At 45.0% G+C, this 20,680-nt stretch overlaps 1 protein-coding gene across 2 annotated transcripts in view; it reads left to right on the forward strand.

The window, feature by feature from the left end:
* The first annotated feature begins 8,974 nt into the window (after window positions 1–8,974).
* The window catches only part of AIF1L (allograft inflammatory factor 1 like), a 40,672-nt gene continuing 28,966 nt past the window's right edge, over window positions 8,975–20,680 (forward strand). The window contains exons 1-3 of one of the 2 annotated variants that reach the window (XM_069747535.1): window positions 8,975–9,122; window positions 9,237–9,298; window positions 20,439–20,505. In XM_069747535.1, the coding sequence (XP_069603636.1) occupies window positions 9,098–9,122; window positions 9,237–9,298; window positions 20,439–20,505 (154 nt within the window). In that variant the 5' untranslated portion in view covers window positions 8,975–9,097. The remainder of the gene's footprint in view (window positions 9,123–9,236; window positions 9,299–20,438; window positions 20,506–20,680) is intronic. The other variant, XM_069747534.1, reaches the window with a different exon arrangement.

The following is a 20,680-nucleotide window of genomic DNA, read 5'->3' on the forward strand; positions in this document are numbered from 1 at the left end:
GGATCTGCAGCAGTTTCCCATGAGTTTACAGTCCAATGTAAACCTATGGGAAACAAAAAACGCAGTGCACATGCTGCGGAATAAACCGCGCGGAAACGCTGCGGATTACATTCCGCAGCATGTCACTTCTTTTCTGCGGATTTTCACCTGCTCCAATAGGAAACTGCAGATGAAAATCCGCAGAAGAAACCGCAGTAAAAACCGCGATAAATCCGCAGTAAAAACCGCGACGGGTTTTCACTGCGGATTTTGGAATTCCACTGCAGAAAAATCCGCAGTGGAATCTGCAAAGTGTGAACATAGCCTAAACTTCCCAAAGGTATGTGTAATTGGATGCTTCAGTGAGCAGGCAGCTCATCTCTTAGTGGGGAGGACAGTTTTTAGCAGTTTCTCAGAGTTAATTAAAAGTTCAAAATTTTGGGGGAAAGTAAGTGGAAGTGACTAATAAGTGTAGAAAGATGATTTCTCTAATAGGATAGAATGCAAACTTTTATTATTACTTGCAAAAACATTCACTCTTTAACCCCTTCCCGACCTGTGACACAGCGTATGCGTCATGAAAGTCGGTGCCAATCCGACCTGTGACGCATATGCTGTGTCACAGAAAGATCGCGTCCCTGCAGATCGGGTGAAAGGGTTAACTCCCATTTCACCTGATCTGCAGGGACAGGGGGAGTGGTAGTTTAGCCCAGGGGGGGTGGCTTCACCCCCTCGTGGCTACGATCGCTCTGATTGGCTGTTGAAAGTGAAACTGCCAATCAGAGCGATTTGTAATATTTCACCCATTATAACGGGTGAAATATTACAATCCAGCCATGGCCGATGCTGCAATATCATCGGCCATGGCTGGAAATACTAGTGTGCCCCCACCCCACCCCACCGATCGCCCCCCCAGCCCTCCGATCTGGCCGGTACACTGCTCCGGCTCCCCTCCATCCAGTGCTCCGCTCCCCCCCGTGCTCTTGTCCGCTCCCCCCGTGCTCCAATCACCCCCCCGTGCTCCAATCACCCCCCCTGCATTCAGATCCACCCCCCCCCGTGCTCCGTTCCACCCCCCCCATGCTCCATTCCAGCCCCCCCGTGCTCCGTTCCACGCCCCCCGTGCTCCGTTCCACGCCTGCCGCGCTCCGATTCCCCCCCCCGTGCTCCGATCCCCCCCCGTGGTCCCCCCCCCACCCCATCATACTTACCGATCCAGCCGGGGTCCCGTCCGTCTTCTCCCTGGGCGCCGCCATCTTCCAAAATGGCGGGCGCATGCGCAGTGCGCCCGCCGAATCTGCCGGCCGGCAGATTCGTTCCAAAGTGCATTTTGATCACTGAGATAGATTATATCTCAGTGATCAAAATAAAAAAAATAATACATGACCCCCCCCTTTGTCACCCCCATAGGTAGGGACAATAAAAAAATAAAGAAATTTTTTTTTCCCACTAATGTTAGAATAGGGTTAGGGTTAGGGCTAGGGTTAGGGTTAGGGGTAGGGTTAGGTCTAGGGTTTGGGGTAGGGTTAGGGGTAGGGTTAGGGTTAGGGGTAGGGTTAGGGCTAGGGTTAGGGTTTCGGTATGTGCACACGTATTCTGGTCCTCTGCGGATTTTTCCGCTGCGGATTTGATAAATCCGCAGTGCTCTGCGGATTTGATAAATCCGCAGTGCTAAACCGCTGCGGATTTATGGCGGATTTACCGCGTTTTTTTCTGCGCATTTCACTGCGGTTTTACAATTGCGATTTTCTATTTGAGCAGTTGTAAAACCGCTGCGGAATCCGCACAAAGAAGTGACATGCTGCGGAATGTAAACCGCTGCGTTTCCGTGCAGTTTTTCCGCAGCATGTGTACAGCGATTTTTGTTTCCCGTAGGTTTACATTGAACTGTAAACTCATGGGAAACTGCTGCGGATCTGCAGCGTTTTCCGCAGCGTGTGCACATACCTTTAGAATTAGGCTATGTTCACACGGTGCGGATTTGGCTGCGGATTGGCCGCTGCGGATTCGCAGCAGTATTCCATCAGGTTTACAGTACCATGTAAACATATGAAAAACCAAATCCGCTGTGCCCATGGTGCAGAAAATACCGCGCGGAAACGCTGCGTTGTATTTTCCGCAGCATGTCAATTCTTTGTGCGGATTCCGCGGCTTTTTACACCTGTTCCTCAATAGGAATCCGCAGGTGAAATCCGCACAAAAAACACTGGAAATCCGCGGAAAATCCGCAGGTAAAACGCAGTGCCTTTTACCCGCGGATATTTCAAAAATGGTGCGGAAATATCTCACACGAACCCGCAACGTGGGCACATAGCCTTAGGGTTAGGGTTGGAATTAGGGTTGTGGTTAGGGTTGTGATTAGGGTCATGGCTACAGTTGGGATTAGGGTTAGGGGTGTGGGGGGGTTAGTGTTGGAGGTAGAATTGAGGGGTTACCACTGTTTAGGCACATCAGGGGTCTCCAAACGCAACATGGCGCCACCATTGATTCCAGCCAATCTCGTATTCAAAAAGTCAAATGGTGCTCCCTCACTTCCGAGCCCTGACGTGTGCCCAAACAGTGGTTTACCCCCACATATGGGGTACCAGCATACTCAGGACAAACTGCGCAACAATTACTGGGGTCCAATTTCTCCTGTTACCCTTGTGAATCTAAAAAAAATGCTTGCTAAAACATCATTTTTGAGGAAAGAAAAATGATTTTTTATTTTCACGGCTCTGCGTTGTAAACGTCTGTGAAGCACTTGGGGGTTCAAAGTGCTCACCACATATCTAGATAAGTTCCTTGGGGGGTCTAGTTTCTAAAATGCGGTCACTTGTGGGGGGTTTCTACTGTTTAGGCACACCAGGGGCTCTGCAAATGCAATGTGACGCCCGCAGACCATTCCATCAAAGTCTGCATTTCAAAAGTCACTACTTCCCTTCTGAGCCCCGACGTGTGCCCAAACAGTGGTTTACCCCCACACATGGGGTATCAGCGTACTCAGGAGAAACTGGACAACATCTTTTGGGGTCCAATTTCTCCTGTAACCCTTGGGAAAATAAAAAATTCTGGGCTAAATAATTATTTTTGAGGAAAGAAAACGTATTTATTATTTTCATGGCTCTGCATTATAAACTTCTATGAAGCACTTGGGGTTTCAAAGTGCTCACCACACATCTAGATAAGTTCCTTTCGGGGTCTAGTTTCTAAAATGGGGTCACTTGTGGGGGGTTTCTACTGTTTAGGCACATCAGGGGCTCTGCAAACGCAACGTGACGCCCGCAGAGCATTCCATCAAAGTCTGCATTTCAAAACGTCACTACTTCAATTCCGAGCCCCGGCATGTGCCCAAACAGTAGTTTACCCCCACATATGGGGTATCACCGTACTCAGGAGAAACTGGACAACAAATATTGGGGTCAAATTTCTCCTGTTACCCTTGGGAAAATTAAAAAATTCTGGGCTAAATAATTATTTTTGAGGAAAGAAAACGTATTTATTATTTTCACGGCTCTGCATTATAAACTTCTATGAAGCACTTGGGGGTTCAAAGTGCTCACCACACATCTAGATAAGTTCCTTTCGGGGTCTAGTTTCCAAAATGGGGTCACTTGTGGGGGGTTTCTACTGTTAAGCCACATCAGGGGCTCTGCAAACGCAACGTGACGCCCACAGAGCATTCCATCAAAGTCTGCATTTCAAAATGTCACTACTTCACTTCCGAGCCCCGGCATGTGCCCAAACAGTGGTTTAACCCCACATATGGGGTATCATTGTACTCAGGAGAAACTGGACAACAACTTTTGGGGTCAAATTTCTCCTGTTACCCTTTGTAAAATAAAAAATTGCAGGCTAAAAGATCATTTTTGAGAAAATAATTTTTTTTTTTTATTTTCATGGCTCTGCGTTATAAACTTCTGTGAAGCACTTGGGGGTTCAAAGTCCTCACCACACATCTAGATTAGTTCCTTTGGGGGTCTAGTTTCCAAAATGGGGTCATTTCTGGGGTATCTCCAATGTTTAGGCACACAGGGGCTCTCCAAACGTGACATGGTGTCCGCTAATGATTGGAGCTAATTTTCCATTTAAAAAGCCAAATGGCGTGCCATCCCTTCCGAGCCCTGCCGTGCGCCCAAACTGTGGTTTACCCCCACATATGGGGTATCAGCGTTCTCAGGACAAACTGGACAACAATATTTGTGGTCCAATTTCTCCTATTATCCTTGGCAAAATAGGAAATTCCAGGCTAAAAAATCATTTTTGAGGAAAGAAAAATTATTTTTTATTTTCATGGCTCTGCGTTATAAACTTCTGTAAAGCACCTGGGGGTTTAAAGTGCTCAATATGCATCTAGATAAGTTCCTTGGGGGGTCTAGTTTCCAAAATGGGGTCACTTGTGGGGGAGCTCCAATGCATAGGCACACAGGGGCTCTCCAAACGCGACATGGTGTCTGCTAACAATTGGAGCTAATTTTCCATTCAAAAAGTCAAATGGCGCGCCTTCCCTTCCGAGCCCTGCCGTGTGCCCAAACAGTGGTTTACCCCCACATATGAGGTATCGGCGTACTCGGGAGAAATTGCCCAACAAATTTTATGATCCATTTTATCCTACTGCCCATGTGAAAATGAAAAAATTGAGGCGAAAAGAATTTTTTTGTGAAAAAAAGTACTTTTTCATTTTTACAGATCAATTTGTGAAGCACCTGAGGGTTTAAAGTGCTCACTAGGCATTTAAATAAGTTCCTTGGGGGGTCTAGTTTCCAAAATGGGGTCACTTGTGGGGGAGCGCCAATGTTTAGGCACACAGGAGCTCTCCAAACGCGACATGGTGTCCGCTAACGATGGAAATAATTTTTCATTCAAAAAGTCAAATGGCGCTCCTTCCCTTCCGAGCCTTACCATGTGCCCAAACAGTGGTTTACCCCCACATATGAGGTATCGGCGTACTCAGGAGAAATTGCCCAACACATTTTAGGATCCATTTTATCCTGTTGCCCATGTGAAAATGAAAAAAATTGAGGCTAAAAGAATTTTTTTGTGAAAAAAAAGTACTTTTTCATTTTTACGGATCAATTTGTGAAGCACCTGGGGGTTCAAAGTGCTCACTATGCATCTAGATAAGTTCCTTGGGGCGTCTAGTTTCCAAAATGGGGTCACTTGTGGGGGAGCTCCAATTTTTAGGCACACGGGGGCTCTCCAAACGTGACATGGTGTCCGCTAAAGAGTGGAGCCAATTTTTGATTCAAAAAGTCAAATGGCGCTCCTTCCCTTCCAAGCCCTGCCGTGCGCCCAAACAGTGGTTTACCCCCACATATGAGGTATCAGCGTACTCAGGACAAATTGCACAACAACTTTCGTGGTTCAGTTTCTCCTTTTACCATTGGGAAAATAAAAAAATTGTTGCTAAAAGATAATTTTTGTGACTAAAAAGTTAAATGTTCATTTTTTCCTTCCATGTTGCTTCTGCTGCTGTGAAGCACCTGAAGGGTTAATAAACTTCTTGAATGTGGTTTTGAGTACCTTGAGGGGTGCAGTTTTTGGAATGGTGTCACTTTTGGGTATTTTCAGCCATATAGACCCCTCAAACTGACTTCAAATGTGAGGTGGTCCCTAAAAAAAATGGTTTTGTAAATTTCGTTGTAAAAATGACAAATCGCTGGTCAAATTTTAACCCTTATAACTTCCTAACAAAAAAAAATTTTGTTTCCAAAATTGTGCTGATGTAAAGTAAACATGTGGGAAATGTTATTTATTAACTATTTTGTGTCACATATGTCTCTGGTTTAACAGAATAAAAATTCAAAATGTGAAAATTGCGAAATTTTCAAAATTTTCGCCAAATTTCCGTTTTTATCACAAATAAACGCAGAATTTATTGACCTAAATTTACCACTAACATGAAGCCCAATATGTCACGAAAAAACAATCTCAGAACCGCTAGGATCCGTTGAAGCGTTCCTGAGTTATTACCTCATAAAGGGACACTGGTCAGAATTGCAAAAAAACGGCAAGGTCTTTAAGGTCAAAATAGGCTGGGTCATGAAGGGGTTAAATGTCCTAGAAGAAACTTGTGTCCCTCCTGCCGTCCTCTCCCCGCCACAGACCGTTATTTACTTGCAGGCCTTCGAGATCATGCAGAGGCTTTAATCCTTGTGCTGAGGATGAGGAGAGCGCACCTCTGATGATCCATGCTGCAGCTTCAATTACAGCGCCTCCAGCAAACAATAATCTGTGTCCTCTACTGCAGTTCCCAAGAATTGGTCTCGGCTGGGCGCCAAAATATATGCAAACAGATGCTCACTAATCCAAAATGTGTCAGATTAAACGTGTGGCCGGGCGGCTCGTTGTCATCTCCGGCGCAGTTGAGGAGTCAGCTGTTTGCAGTCAGTGATGGATCTGTGCGTCACACCTGATTCATGAATCCTGGAGGGATGGAGATTATGGAGACTTCTGGACACAGAAAGGTTCATGGACATTCTGCTGCATCCATTACATTAACAACAAAGTCGCTGACATCGGGGCTGAGTCATCTACTCACAGCAAAGGAAGCACAAGACTTCACCAAATAGACACCCATCATACAACCCATGGGGTGGTAACCAAACTTTCCACATACCCAGAATGGTATATAAATCTGCAATATTATGTACTTACATTATTCAGTGTTCACCAAGTAGCTCTAAAATTCTATTCATGAACAAGGAAGCTCAGGATGAAGAAAGCTACAGGTCCTTGGCACTATATACATGAATCATAATGTACAAACACAGGCAGCAACTTATTCATCTATCTAGTCCATTGTTATGTAAATTTGTTATTGAGGGTAATGTCATGTTTGCATGTAGATGAAAAGTGGGGACCTGGAATGTTACTGGTAGGCCCTTGGCACCCCAGTCCAACACTGCGACTTAAAGGGACACTGTCACCTGAATTTGGAGGGAACAATCTTCAGCCATGGAGGCGGGGTTTTGGGGTGTTTGATTTACCCTTTCCTTACCCGCTGGCTGCAATATTGGATTGAAGTTCATTCTCTGTCCTCCATAGTACACGCCTGCGCAAGGCAAGATTGCATGTACTATGGAGGACAGAGAATGAACTTCAATCCAATATTGCAGCCAGCATGCAGCCAGCGGGTAAGGAAAGGGTGAATCAAAAACCCCAAAACCCCGCCTCCATGGCTGAAGATTGTTCCCTCCAAATTCAGGTGACAGAGTCCCTTTAAATGGCAAGTATTTGGTCCGAAAGTGAAAATGGGTTTTCAGTAAAATATACTGGAAATGGGGATGTTCTGCCATCACATTCCTTGCATTGATCCTGAGTTTTATCCTGTATTATACTCCAGAGCTGCATTCAGAATTCTGCTGATGCAGTCACTGTGTACATACATTACATTACTGATCCTGTACTGATCCTGAGTTACATCCTGTATTAAACCCCAGAGCTGCACTCACTATTCTGCTGGTGCAGTTACTTTGTACATACATTACTGATCCTGTACTTATCCTGTGTTACATCCTGTATTACACTCCAGAGCTGCACTCACTATTCTGCTGGTGCAGTCACTGTGCACAAACATTACATTACTGATCCTGAGTTACATCCTGTATTATACTCCAGAGCTGCACTCACTATTCTGCTGGTGCAGTCACTGTGTACATACATTACATTACTGATCCTGTACTGATCCTGAGTTACATCCTGTATTATACCCCAGAGCTGCACTCACTATTCTGCTGGTGCAGTCACTGTGTACATACGTTACATTACTGATCCTGAGTTACATCCTGTATTATACTCCAGAGCTGCACTCACTATTCTGCTGTTGCAGTCACTGTGTACATACATTACATAATTAATTCCAAGTTACATAAAGTATACTACATAGCTGCCATTTGCTGCCCAAGGGTTTGCTCACATGGGTGATGTTTCTCTCTTCCAAGAGAATCAGATCCATACAGTAATGACACTGCTCAAACTCAGATCAGAGTTTGAGCCAAGTGTCAGTTTGCTGTGATCTGATTCTCTTGCATGACAATCATATCACAGGTGCGTAGAAGACGGATAGCAAGTTCTCCATCTTCTCCATTGTTTGCGGTGTCCGCATGGGTTTTTACACACACTCAGACTTGAATGGGTGCGCGTCATCTGATTTGTGGAGCCACTCCCATACTGCATGAGAAAACAAACGCAGATCAGCATGGTCTCATCCAAGTTATACGTTCGTATGAGCAAGTTGTAATGGCCAGCATAGAAAATCATCCCCTGGTTGAATCCTGGTCTATTAATGATAGGGATCCCTATACAGAGTCGTCTTCGGAGCATAAAATTGGCTGCAGACTGTCACAACATGAATCCTTATAGATTGTAAGCAGGGTCTTGTCTCCTGTTCTCAACAGATTTCCAAAGTGCTGCAGAATATGATGGAGTGATATAAAGATTATTATCTTCGCATTGGCTGCTTCAAAGCAACAGTAAGTTTAGGGGACCGTAATGGGTCTAACTTTAGGCCCAAGCAAAATTTTTAGTTCATTTCAATGAGACTCAACTCATAGGAAATAATAATTAATTTACGGTATATATCATGAAAACAAGAGAAGATGATGATCAATAAGATGGCTGTAGACAATGGTGGCCATAATGAAGTCCAACGTAGGGCATGAAGTCGCAAATAAAAGGCAGGACATTCTGGAGGAATGTCTTTTCTTTGGTCTTGGTGTCTGAACTCACAAGATGGAGCGTAAAAAATAAAAACATGGGTGCATTCTTCCAGACATAGATCCAGTCAAGTACATGCCTGTATGAGATATGGCACCTACATTTACAACCTACTGAGGAGAGAATGTGAGGTCAGACCACTTTATCACCTCTATTGTACTAGGGAAAAGAATTTTAGGCAGTTTGCTGCATTCTCCTTTTCTGCCAGCAAGGGGAGGTATGTTAATGCTGCAAAGGGATGAGAATCTCTGAGGATGAATAAGAAGGCATGAGGGCTGAATTAGCCTGGCTGGGCAGGGCTGCATACAACTAATATAAGCGGGTTCCTGTAGCCATCTGCTTCAGAGTGAAGTTGACGTCTGCATCTAGCAGCTCCGATCATAATCCCTGTCTTAAAGGAAGTCCTTGCACCACCATCAGCATGACATGCAACAACAACACCCAAGGTAAAAGCCAAAGTGTCCTCTGCCCAGTAATCCCTGCCTGGCATGAGGGGTGCTGAGACTCCCCAGATCCTGAACAGCTGCAGACATGACCCTTCTCTCATTTTTGGTACACAGGTGGGAAAGCCTTTGGCCTCCTGAAAGTGCAGCAAGAGATGAGGTTGGACGAGGTGAACAAGGTGAGCTGGCGGCGGGAACACAGGGTGGCACTGCCATATTACCTGGAAAATGTTCTGTGACTTTCTTTAGAGTAACCGTCATAAGTGATTAGAGCTGCTCTCTGGGTACAAGTTTTGGTTTTAGCCCTTTCATTGGAGTTGGGTCTGAGACTAGTGGCTATTATGAGACTTCTAGTTCCACATCAGGTTGGTAGATGCAGTGACTTCATTTAGTAAGCATTTCAGATAATAGAGCATGATAAGTGATATGTCGTGATGTGATAAAATGTGATCTTGCATGATGTGATGTGGTACAGTACAGGTGCTATATGATGAAATATACCATAGACAATATAAAACGAAAACAGTGTGGCGCGACGTAGTGCCACGCGGCATGGCATAATATAGGATGATACAACATGGTTTTATACAAGGAAAGAAATATGCTTCACTCCTCATTCCCAAGTCCAGCTCGGAGTTGTCGCCACCACTACTGCTCCCCACGTCAGACATTGGCTGCAGCTCTGACATTACGTCGACAGCGCAACACGCTGTCAATGTAATGCTGACAGCCAATATCAGATGTCGGAAGCAGCAGAAGCCACTTTGTGCTGGACTTGGCGACAGGGAGTAAAGAACAGTGCTGGGGACTGAGAAAGCCCTGCATCTAATCTGGGACTTACTGCTGTACGTTTGTTACTTCTCTTCTCAATTACATGACCGTATTATGGTTTCATATGGGCCTATAAGACAGTAAAGTATGGTGTGGCATGGTGCAGCGCGGTGTAATAAGTGTGGTATGGTAGGACATGGAATACTGTGAAGGATCTGGTACCGTAGGATGTATGATGGGACACATTGTGGCACAGTACAGTATGTCATGCAGTTAATGATCTGTTATATTGTATGATGTATAATAGTATTAGGCTCATAGAAAAAGAGCGATCAGGACTCCTGGAAGATTAGGTGCATCTCACAGTCACTGCAGAAACTCTCAAGAAGCCAAGATGCTCCATCATCAAATTGCGTCCCAGTATATGTGGGCTTTACAAAAGAGTAAGACATCAGAATAACATACAAGACTGACAGATGAGATCTGCGTATAAAGATTTATGACAGAATGGCCTGTGGTGCAGAGCTCACTGATACCAGCGTGGTTCTGTCACTGGGATAACAAGTCCGTTCCTGACATTTCTTCCTCCTGAATCTTTCCCCATTATCTGTGCGTGATATTATTGAGAACTGGAAGGAACCGCAGCAACTCAGCCATGAAGTGGAGACCCCATAAGGTTAAAGAGCAGGGGCCAAGTGCTGAGGAGCAGAGGGAAGAAAAGTCACCACTTCCCTGCTGACCCCATAACTACAGAACCCAGACCTGCTCTGGTATTACCATCAGCACAAACAGTGGGGGGAAGGGTGTTTTCACCCCCACAAAATAAGATTCGGACATATATAGTTTACTAGATGGTGGCCCGATTCTAACGCATCGGGTATTCTAGAATATATATGTAGTTTATTTATGAAGATTTTAGAATAATACAATGAATACACAGAATTGGTCTGACCGGGCGCGACCAAATCCTGTGCCAATTCGCGGCCGGAGTGCGCCTGTCGCTGATTGTTCGTGGCCGGCCACGTAGTATATAGCACAGCCACGTAGTATATAGCAGCCCACATAGCATATAACACAGGCCACGTAGTATATAACACAGCTCACGTAGTATATAACAGCCCACATAGCATATAACACAGTGCGACCAAATTAGCGAAGCGTGGTTCAAATCCCGCGCCAATTTGCGGCCGGAGTGTGCCCGTCGCTGATTGTTCGCGGCCGGCCACGTAGTATATAGCACAGCCACATAGTATATAGCATGGCCACGTAGTATATAGCAGCCCACATAACACAGCCCATGTAGTATATAGCACAGCCACGTAGTATATTGCAGAGCTGACGCAGTATATAACACAGCCACGTAGTATATTGCACAGCCACGTAGTATGTAGCACAGCCTCGTGGTATATTGCACAGCCACGTAGTATATTGCACAGCCCACGTAGTGTATTGCACAGCCCACGTAGTGTATTGCACAGCCACGTAGTATATTGCACAGCCACATAGTATATTGCACAGCCCACGTAGTATATAGCACAGCCCATGTAGTATATTGCACAGCCGACGCAGTATATTGCAGAGCAGACGCAGTATATAACACAGCCCACGCAGCATATAGCACAGCCCACGCAGTATATTACACAGCCCACGTAGTATATAACACAGCCCACGTAGTATATAGCACAGCCACGTATTATATTGCACAGCCGATGTAGTATATAACACATCCCACGCAGTATATAACACTGCCCACATAGTATATAACACTGCCCACGCAGCATATAGCAATGTGGGCACCATATCCCTGTTAAAAAAAAAAAAAGAATTAAAATAAAATATAGTTATATACTCACCCTCCGACGGCCCCCGGATCCAGCCCAGGCCTTTCCCACTCCTTGCGTGCCGCTCCGGTCCCAAGTAGCAATAACAAGTGATGATGTAGCGGTCTCGCGAGACTGCTACGTCATCTCCGGTCATTGCCGCAATGCATTCTGGGGACCGGAGTGGGAAAGGCCTGGGCTGGATCTGGGGGCTGTCAGAGGGTGAGTATATAATGATTTTTATTATTTTTAACATTATATGTTTTTACTATTGATGCTGCATAGGTAGCATCAATAGTAGAAAGTTGGTCACACAGGGTTAATAGCAGCGTTAATGGACTGCCTTACACCGCGTTATGCCGCGGTGTAAGGCAGTCCGGTTACGCTATGTGGGCGCTGACTGGGGGGGAAAGAGTAGGGAGGGGGCACTGACTTCAGGGGAGGAGGGAGGGGCCAATTCGCGGCCGGACTGTGTCCATCGCTGATTGGTCGCGGCCTCGGGATTTCCGAGACAGACGGACAGATGGAAGTGACCCTTAGACAATTATATAGTAGGATGGCCCCACCGGCAAAAAGGTGGTGACAGAGCGAACATGTGCTCTGCCATGCATCATTTTCGGGCATATTCACCTACGTCTTGGTGTCTGCCTCCAATAGCCGTAGTACACGCCCAAAAATGACGCCCCATCGGTACATATGTTCAAATCACACTTTTCTATCGGGTGTCTGGTGGATGAGTCTGGGCTTGGTGAATGCCAGGAAACGTTACCCCCTGACTGCATTGTGCCCGCTGTACAGTTTGGTGGAGGAGGATAATGCCATGGCCTTGTTATCAGGGCTCGGCCTCAGCTCATTAGTTCCAGTGATGGAGAATCTTAATCTTCAGCACAGGCATTGTGGACAGTTGTAGAGTCAGCTTTGTGGGACAGTTTGGGAAAGAACTTTTCTTCTCCATAGGACTGTGCCCAGTGCATGGGGGAGAGGGGAACATGAGCGGCCGCACAGAGCTCAGACCTCTGGATGAGGAGGAAATAAGTCAAACAGACGCCTCCAAGTTTTACAGAAGTTCTCCCCAGATGAGCAGGAGCCGTTATATCTGCAGAGGGGACACTCCATGTTAATGTCTATGGCTGCAGATGGTGGACAGAAGAGCTCCTGGAGGAGGGTGAGGGGGCAAATACTTTCACCATATAGTGGATGTGTGATGTCATATGGCAGAGTACACTATGATGTGTGATGAACCCTTGGCCTATAGGAGGGGGTCTGTAGCAGCGCCATTTCTCCTGCAGCGTTAACTCTAGTGTCCTTTTCATACTTGTCCCGGTTTCATCTCTGGACTGCGCCAAAAATTCCACCCACACAAAAAAACTGCAGCCAATGCAGTTACTAGAAACCAATGGGCCCCGATACAAAATCTCTAATGGGACCCCCATGGGCCTTTATTAGTAGTGGTCTCATATGGGCTAAGGGGACTCTTTGGGACCCTTAAGCTTTAGGGCCCTGGTACGACAGACCCCTGCACCTTGCTTTTCTGACACAGGAGGATGTTGGTCACCATTGGATACAAGTGTATCAACCCCTCAGTTGTACAAACAGGACAAGATCAAGAAGCAAATACATCATATCGCTGTCATCAACCAGAAATTTTGAGAATAATGGGAAATTGAAAGAAAGTATATTGGAAAGTTGCAGAACTTTCTCTTCCAGCTCGCTCACACTGGTAAGTAGCCAGCGTATAGATCTGACAAGTGGGATCCGATTTTTCATCGGATAGCACTCGCTCTAATGTTCTAAAGCTCTATGGATCAGTATAGACTAGTGGTTTGTGTTTTTTTTTTCCTCCAGTCGAGTCGGCATGAGAAAGAAGGAAAAATAAATAATCGCTGCATGCTGCGATTGGCAGCATATCGGACGGAGCGTACCTATAAGAGTCTATGGGTACGTGCAAACTATTGGACTGCACTCGGATGTCATCCAAGTGCAATCCGATATACGCTGACTTACAGAATGGAGAAGAAGGAGAAATTAAGTTCCCCATCTCCTCCGCACCTGTGATCCAATTCTCACATGCGAGAGAATCAGATCACAGTAAAATGACAAATCGGCTCACGTTGAGGGTCATTTGCATGTAACATCCTATTATCTTGCATGAGAGACTCATCAGATGCTGCATTCCAGTGTGAGCGAGCCCTTATACTGTGGACTGACCTGTTCATGTCAGGAATGAATGTCATCTATAGTCAGCCACCAACGTGATAATTCATCCATACATTCCAGCGGAGCAGCATTGAAGGAGTTAAGCAGGAAGAACGCCACATTCCTGGAGGACCAGGATAAGGAGCCTCTGCTCAAGGTCACAGCCACAGTGTATGGGACAATCAGATACCATATCAGGAGTCCCCCCACAGGAGGAAAGTTGTGGGGTATCAGAGGTGGGAGGAGCTGGTGGCAGGTGGAGCCCACCTGAAAAGACAACTCCATCTTTTGTATCATTGCTATCAGCGCCAAACTGTGTCGGGTGTCATGGGACTGTTCTCCGCAAACTGGCCCAAGCAAGTCCAATGCGTGTTCACATGGCAATAGCTGCGGTAACCAAAGGCAGGAATTAACCCCTTCGTGACAGGGCAATTTCCTTTTTATTTGTCTTTTTTGGTTTTTAAAAAATTACATTAGTTAACTTTTTGTTATTTTTCTGTTGATGGAGCGGTAGGAGGGCTTGTTATGTTTTTAATCCTCTTTGTGGACTCCAGACAGACATATTATAACAAACACAGAACAGAAGAGAGGCTGCAGTTGCCGATTGTCCAGATTAGATACAACTGTAACAAATCCTCAGCTGTGATAAGTATTCGGCCTGTCCAGGTTTTCAGCTTCTGTAATGTAAAAGGAGACAGCGGACAGAGATCATGAACATGGTGATACATGGACCTCAATAACTATTTCAAACTTTGCCAATGTAATCTCTGGGATCATCCTATAATCTCTGATTAATTAGACCAGTACCTGTAGCTTTGATTACTCATCTAGTTGATTACCTCACTGAATATCATTCCTGTATGGCAGCCATACTGCTTGTCACCCAGCTTTACTGCAAAACTGGTAAGAGGAAGCTTCACCACGCCTTCCATGTCAGTCTGCAGCTCCAGCTCAGCTCATCCAGATCCTCCTGGATCATGAAGGAAATTCTAAAAGTACAGTAAAGACTGGCACCTAGAGTGGCAATGGAGAAGCAGTGCTGGGGATGTAATCCAGTAGATTTATAGACCACCCAGTATAGGAGACCGCCATAACTCTGCTACGAGGAATATTTAGAAGCCTTAACACCACTAGCGACTCATGATGAGAAGCTGCCGTCCAGCGCTCTACTCACATAGATTATTACCACAGCTAATTATAGCTGGAATCGTTAAAAGTTAGAAAACGCAGCGCACTGAACACACCGTCCCCAATAATAGAGAACCTCCCGTCCGGGGCGACAATCACCCTGCGAGATCCAGTGCAATCCCCTAAATTAGATCTGATAGATTCCAGATGCTATCAATTAAAAACTGTTCCGGATCATAATAATAAATAATAATCTTTATTTTTATATAGCGCTAACATATTCCGCAGCGCTTTACAATTTGCACACATTATCATCACTGTCCCCGATGGGGCTCACAATCTAAATTCCCTATCAGTATGTCTTTGGAATGTGGGAGGAAACTGGAGAACCCGGAGGAAACCCACGCAACCACGGGGAGAACATACAAACTCTTTGCAGATGTTGTCCAAGGTGGGATTAGAACCCAGGACCCCAGCGCTGCAATGCTATCCACTGAGCCACCGTGCTGCCCTGATTATCAGATGTTCTGTATTATCGGATGCACATATAAAGTGGGAAGAGTGACAGATGTCGGACCACAGATATCGAGACTATGGCTAGTCAGGATTTCTAAGCGGCCAGGTGACCGCTGTGGGAACTGTCCTGTGGCCATACTGGTTGTCAACCAATGATTGTTATGGAATGGTGCCATGCTCCCCATCACCCAGAGACTCCAGTACAAAAGCCTAACCATGACATATAAAGCCATCCACAACCTGTCTCCTCCATACATCTGTGACCTCGTCTCCCGGTACTTTCCTGCACGCAACCTCCGATCCTCACAAGATCTCCTTCTCTACTCCCCTATTATCTCCTCTTCCCACAATCGCATACAAGATTTCTCTCGTGCATCCCCCCTACTCTGGAATGCTCTACCACAACATATCAGACTCTCGCCTACCATCGAAACCTTCAAAAAGAACCTGAAGACCCACCTCTTCCGACAAGCCTACAACCTGCAGTAACCACCGATTGACCAAACCGCTGCACGGCCAGCTCTACCCTCACCTACTGTATCCTCACCCATCCCTTGTAGATTGTGAGCCCTCGCGGGCAGGGTCCTCTCTCCTCCTGTACCAGTTGTGACTTGTATTTTTCAAGATTATTGTACTTGTTTTATTATGTATACCCCTCCTCACATGTAAAGCGCCATGGAATAAATGGCGCTATAATAATAAATAATAATAATAATAATAATGTCCTGTGCGCCCATATACAGCGGCCATGGAGGGACAGACGTCTAGTCGCCTTTATTTGGGGTCCGCCGTTTTGCTAAATGTGGTGTCACTATTATAGCTGTGGTAGGAGCATTAATTACTACGGACACGGTGACAACTCTGAGGGATGATGGACAGCGGTACTGTAAGCACTTCTCTCAGGAAGGGATGTCTCTGAGGTTTCTGTGAAGCCGGAATATTCGGGATTCCTGGTGGAGAAAGGAGCCGAATCCCAGGAGGGGACGAGCTCCAGGCTCCTTTTATGGAAAATGGCAGCTTCCCTGGTAGCGGAGCGAGGGACTGCGGGGCCTCGGCATGAAAACCAGACCAACTAATCAGATCACTTCTTTCATTACCTAACTTACCAGGGAAAAATGAGAGCTAGAATCTGATTGGCCGCTAGGGCTCTCTGGTCTCATGTGACCAGTGCAAACAGCCCATAGCAACCATTCAGATAGCTCCTATTTTTTCACCTGCAATTGTGCGCGTTTCTGATAGGCTGATATGGACCGTCACCGCAAACAAACAACTTAGGACTGGTGAGGTTTTCCTTACCAACCAATCAGATCATGTTATGCATTTTCTAACATGCACTGAAACAATGTAATCTTAGATCTGATTGGTTGTCATGTATGTTTCATTCCCTTTTTCACACAACAACCAATCAGATAAGTGATGGTTTCAGTACAGGTCAGAAAATGTGAGGAGCGATTTGTTTGGTTGGTAAGCAAAATCTCCCAGTCCTTGTTTGCTTTAGGTGACTATTCCTATCAACTAATCAGAACCCAGCACAAATGCAGGTGGAAAATGTAAGGAGAGATTTGATTGGTTGCTATGGGCTACTGCTTATTTGGACTGTTTACGTATGAAAGCACAGGGCCCTAGCAGACAATCAAATTCTAGCTCTCATTTTTCTATGGTAAATCAGATAATGAAATGAGTGATCTGATTGGTTGCCATGTATGTTTCTTTACCAGTGAGGAAAGCTGTCTGTAGCAACCAATCAGATCGCTTCTTCCATTTTTTAACCTACACTGAAACAATGAAACCCGCAATATGACTGGTTACCATGGGGAACTCCTGTAGTCATGTGATTATAAAATGGAGTCAAAGTCATTTCAAATGTTAGCAAAATCTAGCAATACGTACCTGTAGAACTGCGCCATGTTTCCGGTGTTTGTCTATGAAGGGTGTCACATCTGAGCCTATAAGGGGTGGCCCTAACCAGAAAGTGCAGTTATCCTCTTAGCCGCCATATGTAATCAGAGAGGGTTCAGGCCGCGTCAGTCCTCCGCTGATAAGTCACTTCTAGTTATACCACGTGTGGGATGGAAAGGTTTTTATATTTAGACATTGAGGAACCAAAAAATCTCAGGAAACGTGCAGATACAGTTGTGCTCGAAAGTTTACACATGGCAGAATTTTTGCTTTCTTGGCCTTTTTTAAGAGAATATGAATGATAACACCAAAACCTTTTCTCCACTCATGGTTAGTGGTTGGGTGAAGCCATTTATTGTCAAACTACTGTGTTTTCTCTTTTTAAAATCCTAATGACAACCCAAAACATCCAAATATTTTCTCAGATGGTAAAGCTGCCCACTCTTCTTGGCAAAAAGCCTCCAGTTCCTGTAAATTCCTGGGCTGTCAAGCATGAACTGCGCGCTTGAGATCTCCCCAGAGTGGCTCAGTGATATTGAGGTCAGGAGACTGAGATGGCCACTCCAGAACCTTCACTTTGTTCTGCTGTTGCCAATGACAGGTCAGCTTGGCCTTGTGTTTTGGATTGTTGCCATGTTGGAACGTCCAAGTACGTCCCATGTGCAGCTTCCGAACTGATGATTGCATATTTGTCTCCAGTATTTGCTGATAACGTGCTGCATTCATCTTTACTTCAACTTTGACCAAGTTTCCTGTGCCTTTGTAGCTCACACATCCCCAAAACATCAGCGATCCACCTCCGTGCTTTACAGTAGGTATGGTGTTCCTTCCATCATAGGCTTTGTTGACCTCTCTCTAAATGTAACGTTTATGGTTGTGGCCAAAAAGTTCAATTTTGGTCTCATCACTCCAAATTACCTTGTTACAGAAATTTTGAGGCTTGTCTCTGTGCTGTTTTGCGTATTGTAGGTGAGATACTTTGTGGCATTTGCGCACTAATGGCTTTCTTCTGGCGACTGTGCATCTTGAAACAGCCACACCGCTAGTTTTCAGAGAGTCCTGTATTTCAGCTGATGTTAGTTTTCTTTGCATCTCGAGCAATTTTCCTGGCAGTTGTGGACAACATTTCTGTTTGGTCTGTTTGGTCTACCTGACCGTGGTTTTGTTTTTACAGAGCCCCTGATTTTCCATTTGTTAATCACAGTTTGATCACTGCTGACTGGCATTATCAATTCCTTGGATATCTTTTTGTATCCCTTCCGGTTTTATACAGTTCAACTACCTTTTCCCATAGACCCATTGACAATTCTTTTGCTTTCCCTATGACTCACAATCCAGAAACATCAGTGGCTGGATGAAAGATGCAAGAGTCTGTCTGGATCCAAGAAAATCACTCAGCTTTTATGCACACACTGATTACAAACAAACAGGTCACATTTGAGGATGTTACCTTTAGAAGCCATTCAAACCCATTTGTGTCAACTTCTGTGCATGTTATCAGGCCCATATCACCAGGGTATGTGAAGTTTTGATCAAGTTCATTTGGATGTTTTGGGTTGCCATTATGATTTAAAAAGAGAAAACACAGTAGTTTAACAATAAATGGCTTCACCCAACCACTAATCATGAGTGGAGAAATAGTTTTGGTGTTATCATTCATATTCTCTGAAAAAAGGCCAAGAAAGCAAAAATTCTGCCAGGATTACAGCACAACTGTATGTGAAAATGGTGAGAGGGTAATGACATATTCACCATTATGTCAGCCTCAGATGGTCACCACAAATCCTATATGACATGTAAATCGACGATTCATCCTTACCTGGTCCTATTGTTCTGCCTGGCAGTCTTCACTGCGGTTCTGTAATTCTATTTATGAACCAGGAGGTTAAGGATGAGCAGAGTGACTCTCCCACCCCACCGATCTTCACCAGTTGTGATGAATGATTGGAGCCTTGATCCCTTCCCTTGGACTGAGGTAGGGGGAGGGGTTTATATTGGGAAGTTTTGGCACGGCGGTTCTGAGGACATCCGAGTGTTCCCACAGTCTGGCCCAGACCCCCGCCAGCAAGTGCCGCCATGTGAGAATAGGGAGTGTGAATAGCTGGGGGACACAATGATGCGACCCCAAGAGCGCCATGCCTGAGTACAGCCCAGGAGACGGGATCTTCTGCCTTCGCACTTAACCCTTTCACGCCTCGCTGATATCAGTTATACATATGGAAAAATAATTCTTTAGCTGTTCAGAAATCTGGTTGTCTGGCAATATAATGGCCGATATGTCACCCAGCTTTCCCAGGATCAGATATAGCAAATAACTGACCAAGTAGTATGAAGTACAGCTCAATGGTAAAACAAACCCCAGGATTCATACCCTCTGGGATGTTGTTTGGAGGACATTTCCCTTTCTGAACGTCATCTATATCCATCGGTAATCTCTCACTTCCCCATCACGTGGATTTCAGGGGTTTTTAGTTTTTTTGTGATTTTGTTTTTTTTTCCTGCTGATTAAAGGGAAGTTATAAAAGGATCTTGCATCAAAGAGAAGGCAGCAGGGCAAATATCGTTATCTCTGTACACAAGAGCTTAATGAATCACTACAACCCCCAGCATAAAGCAGCAGGTTTGTGTGCTGCCATTAAAAGGGAAAATGGGCTCTGCTTTGTAATGAAGGACTCATCACAGACTTATTCTTGATGATTATATCAACATATGTTATTTTTCTGGGTGACTCTTCCTACCATTTTATTTTTTTGCTTTTACAGTATTTTGAAAATTAATAGTGCATAGAAGAAGGCGCTGTTGCATGGGTTTCAGTGATAAAAAATAGTAATCACTGACCAAGTGGTGAAAAATGGTACTGCAAGTGAGAAAGAATATTTTATACAGGTGCACAATCCATAACAAAGCCAATACTGTAACACATCTTAAGGAAAACCCAAGCTGCTCCACATTCTTACTGGAAATGTAATTTTTCTTTTACGTCTTTTAGGAATTCCTTGCAGATGAAAAGTACATGGAAGAAGACGATATTGAGGAAAAACTGTCTTTGGCTAAAAGTAAGTGCATTTACCAAAGTGAGAGCAATAAATGCTGATATAATATAGACATTCTCTGTGTACAATGATATATGTACAGCCGGTATGACGTGAGCATCTCCTGTATTTACCCATGTACAGCCAGTCCCGTGTTCATTGGGTGTTGGGTCAGCTGGGAAGCAGAGCAGTCTGTGTG

This window comes from Ranitomeya imitator, chromosome 2 (genome assembly GCF_032444005.1).
Source record: "Ranitomeya imitator isolate aRanImi1 chromosome 2, aRanImi1.pri, whole genome shotgun sequence".
Taxonomy (NCBI): Eukaryota; Metazoa; Chordata; class Amphibia; order Anura; family Dendrobatidae; genus Ranitomeya; species Ranitomeya imitator.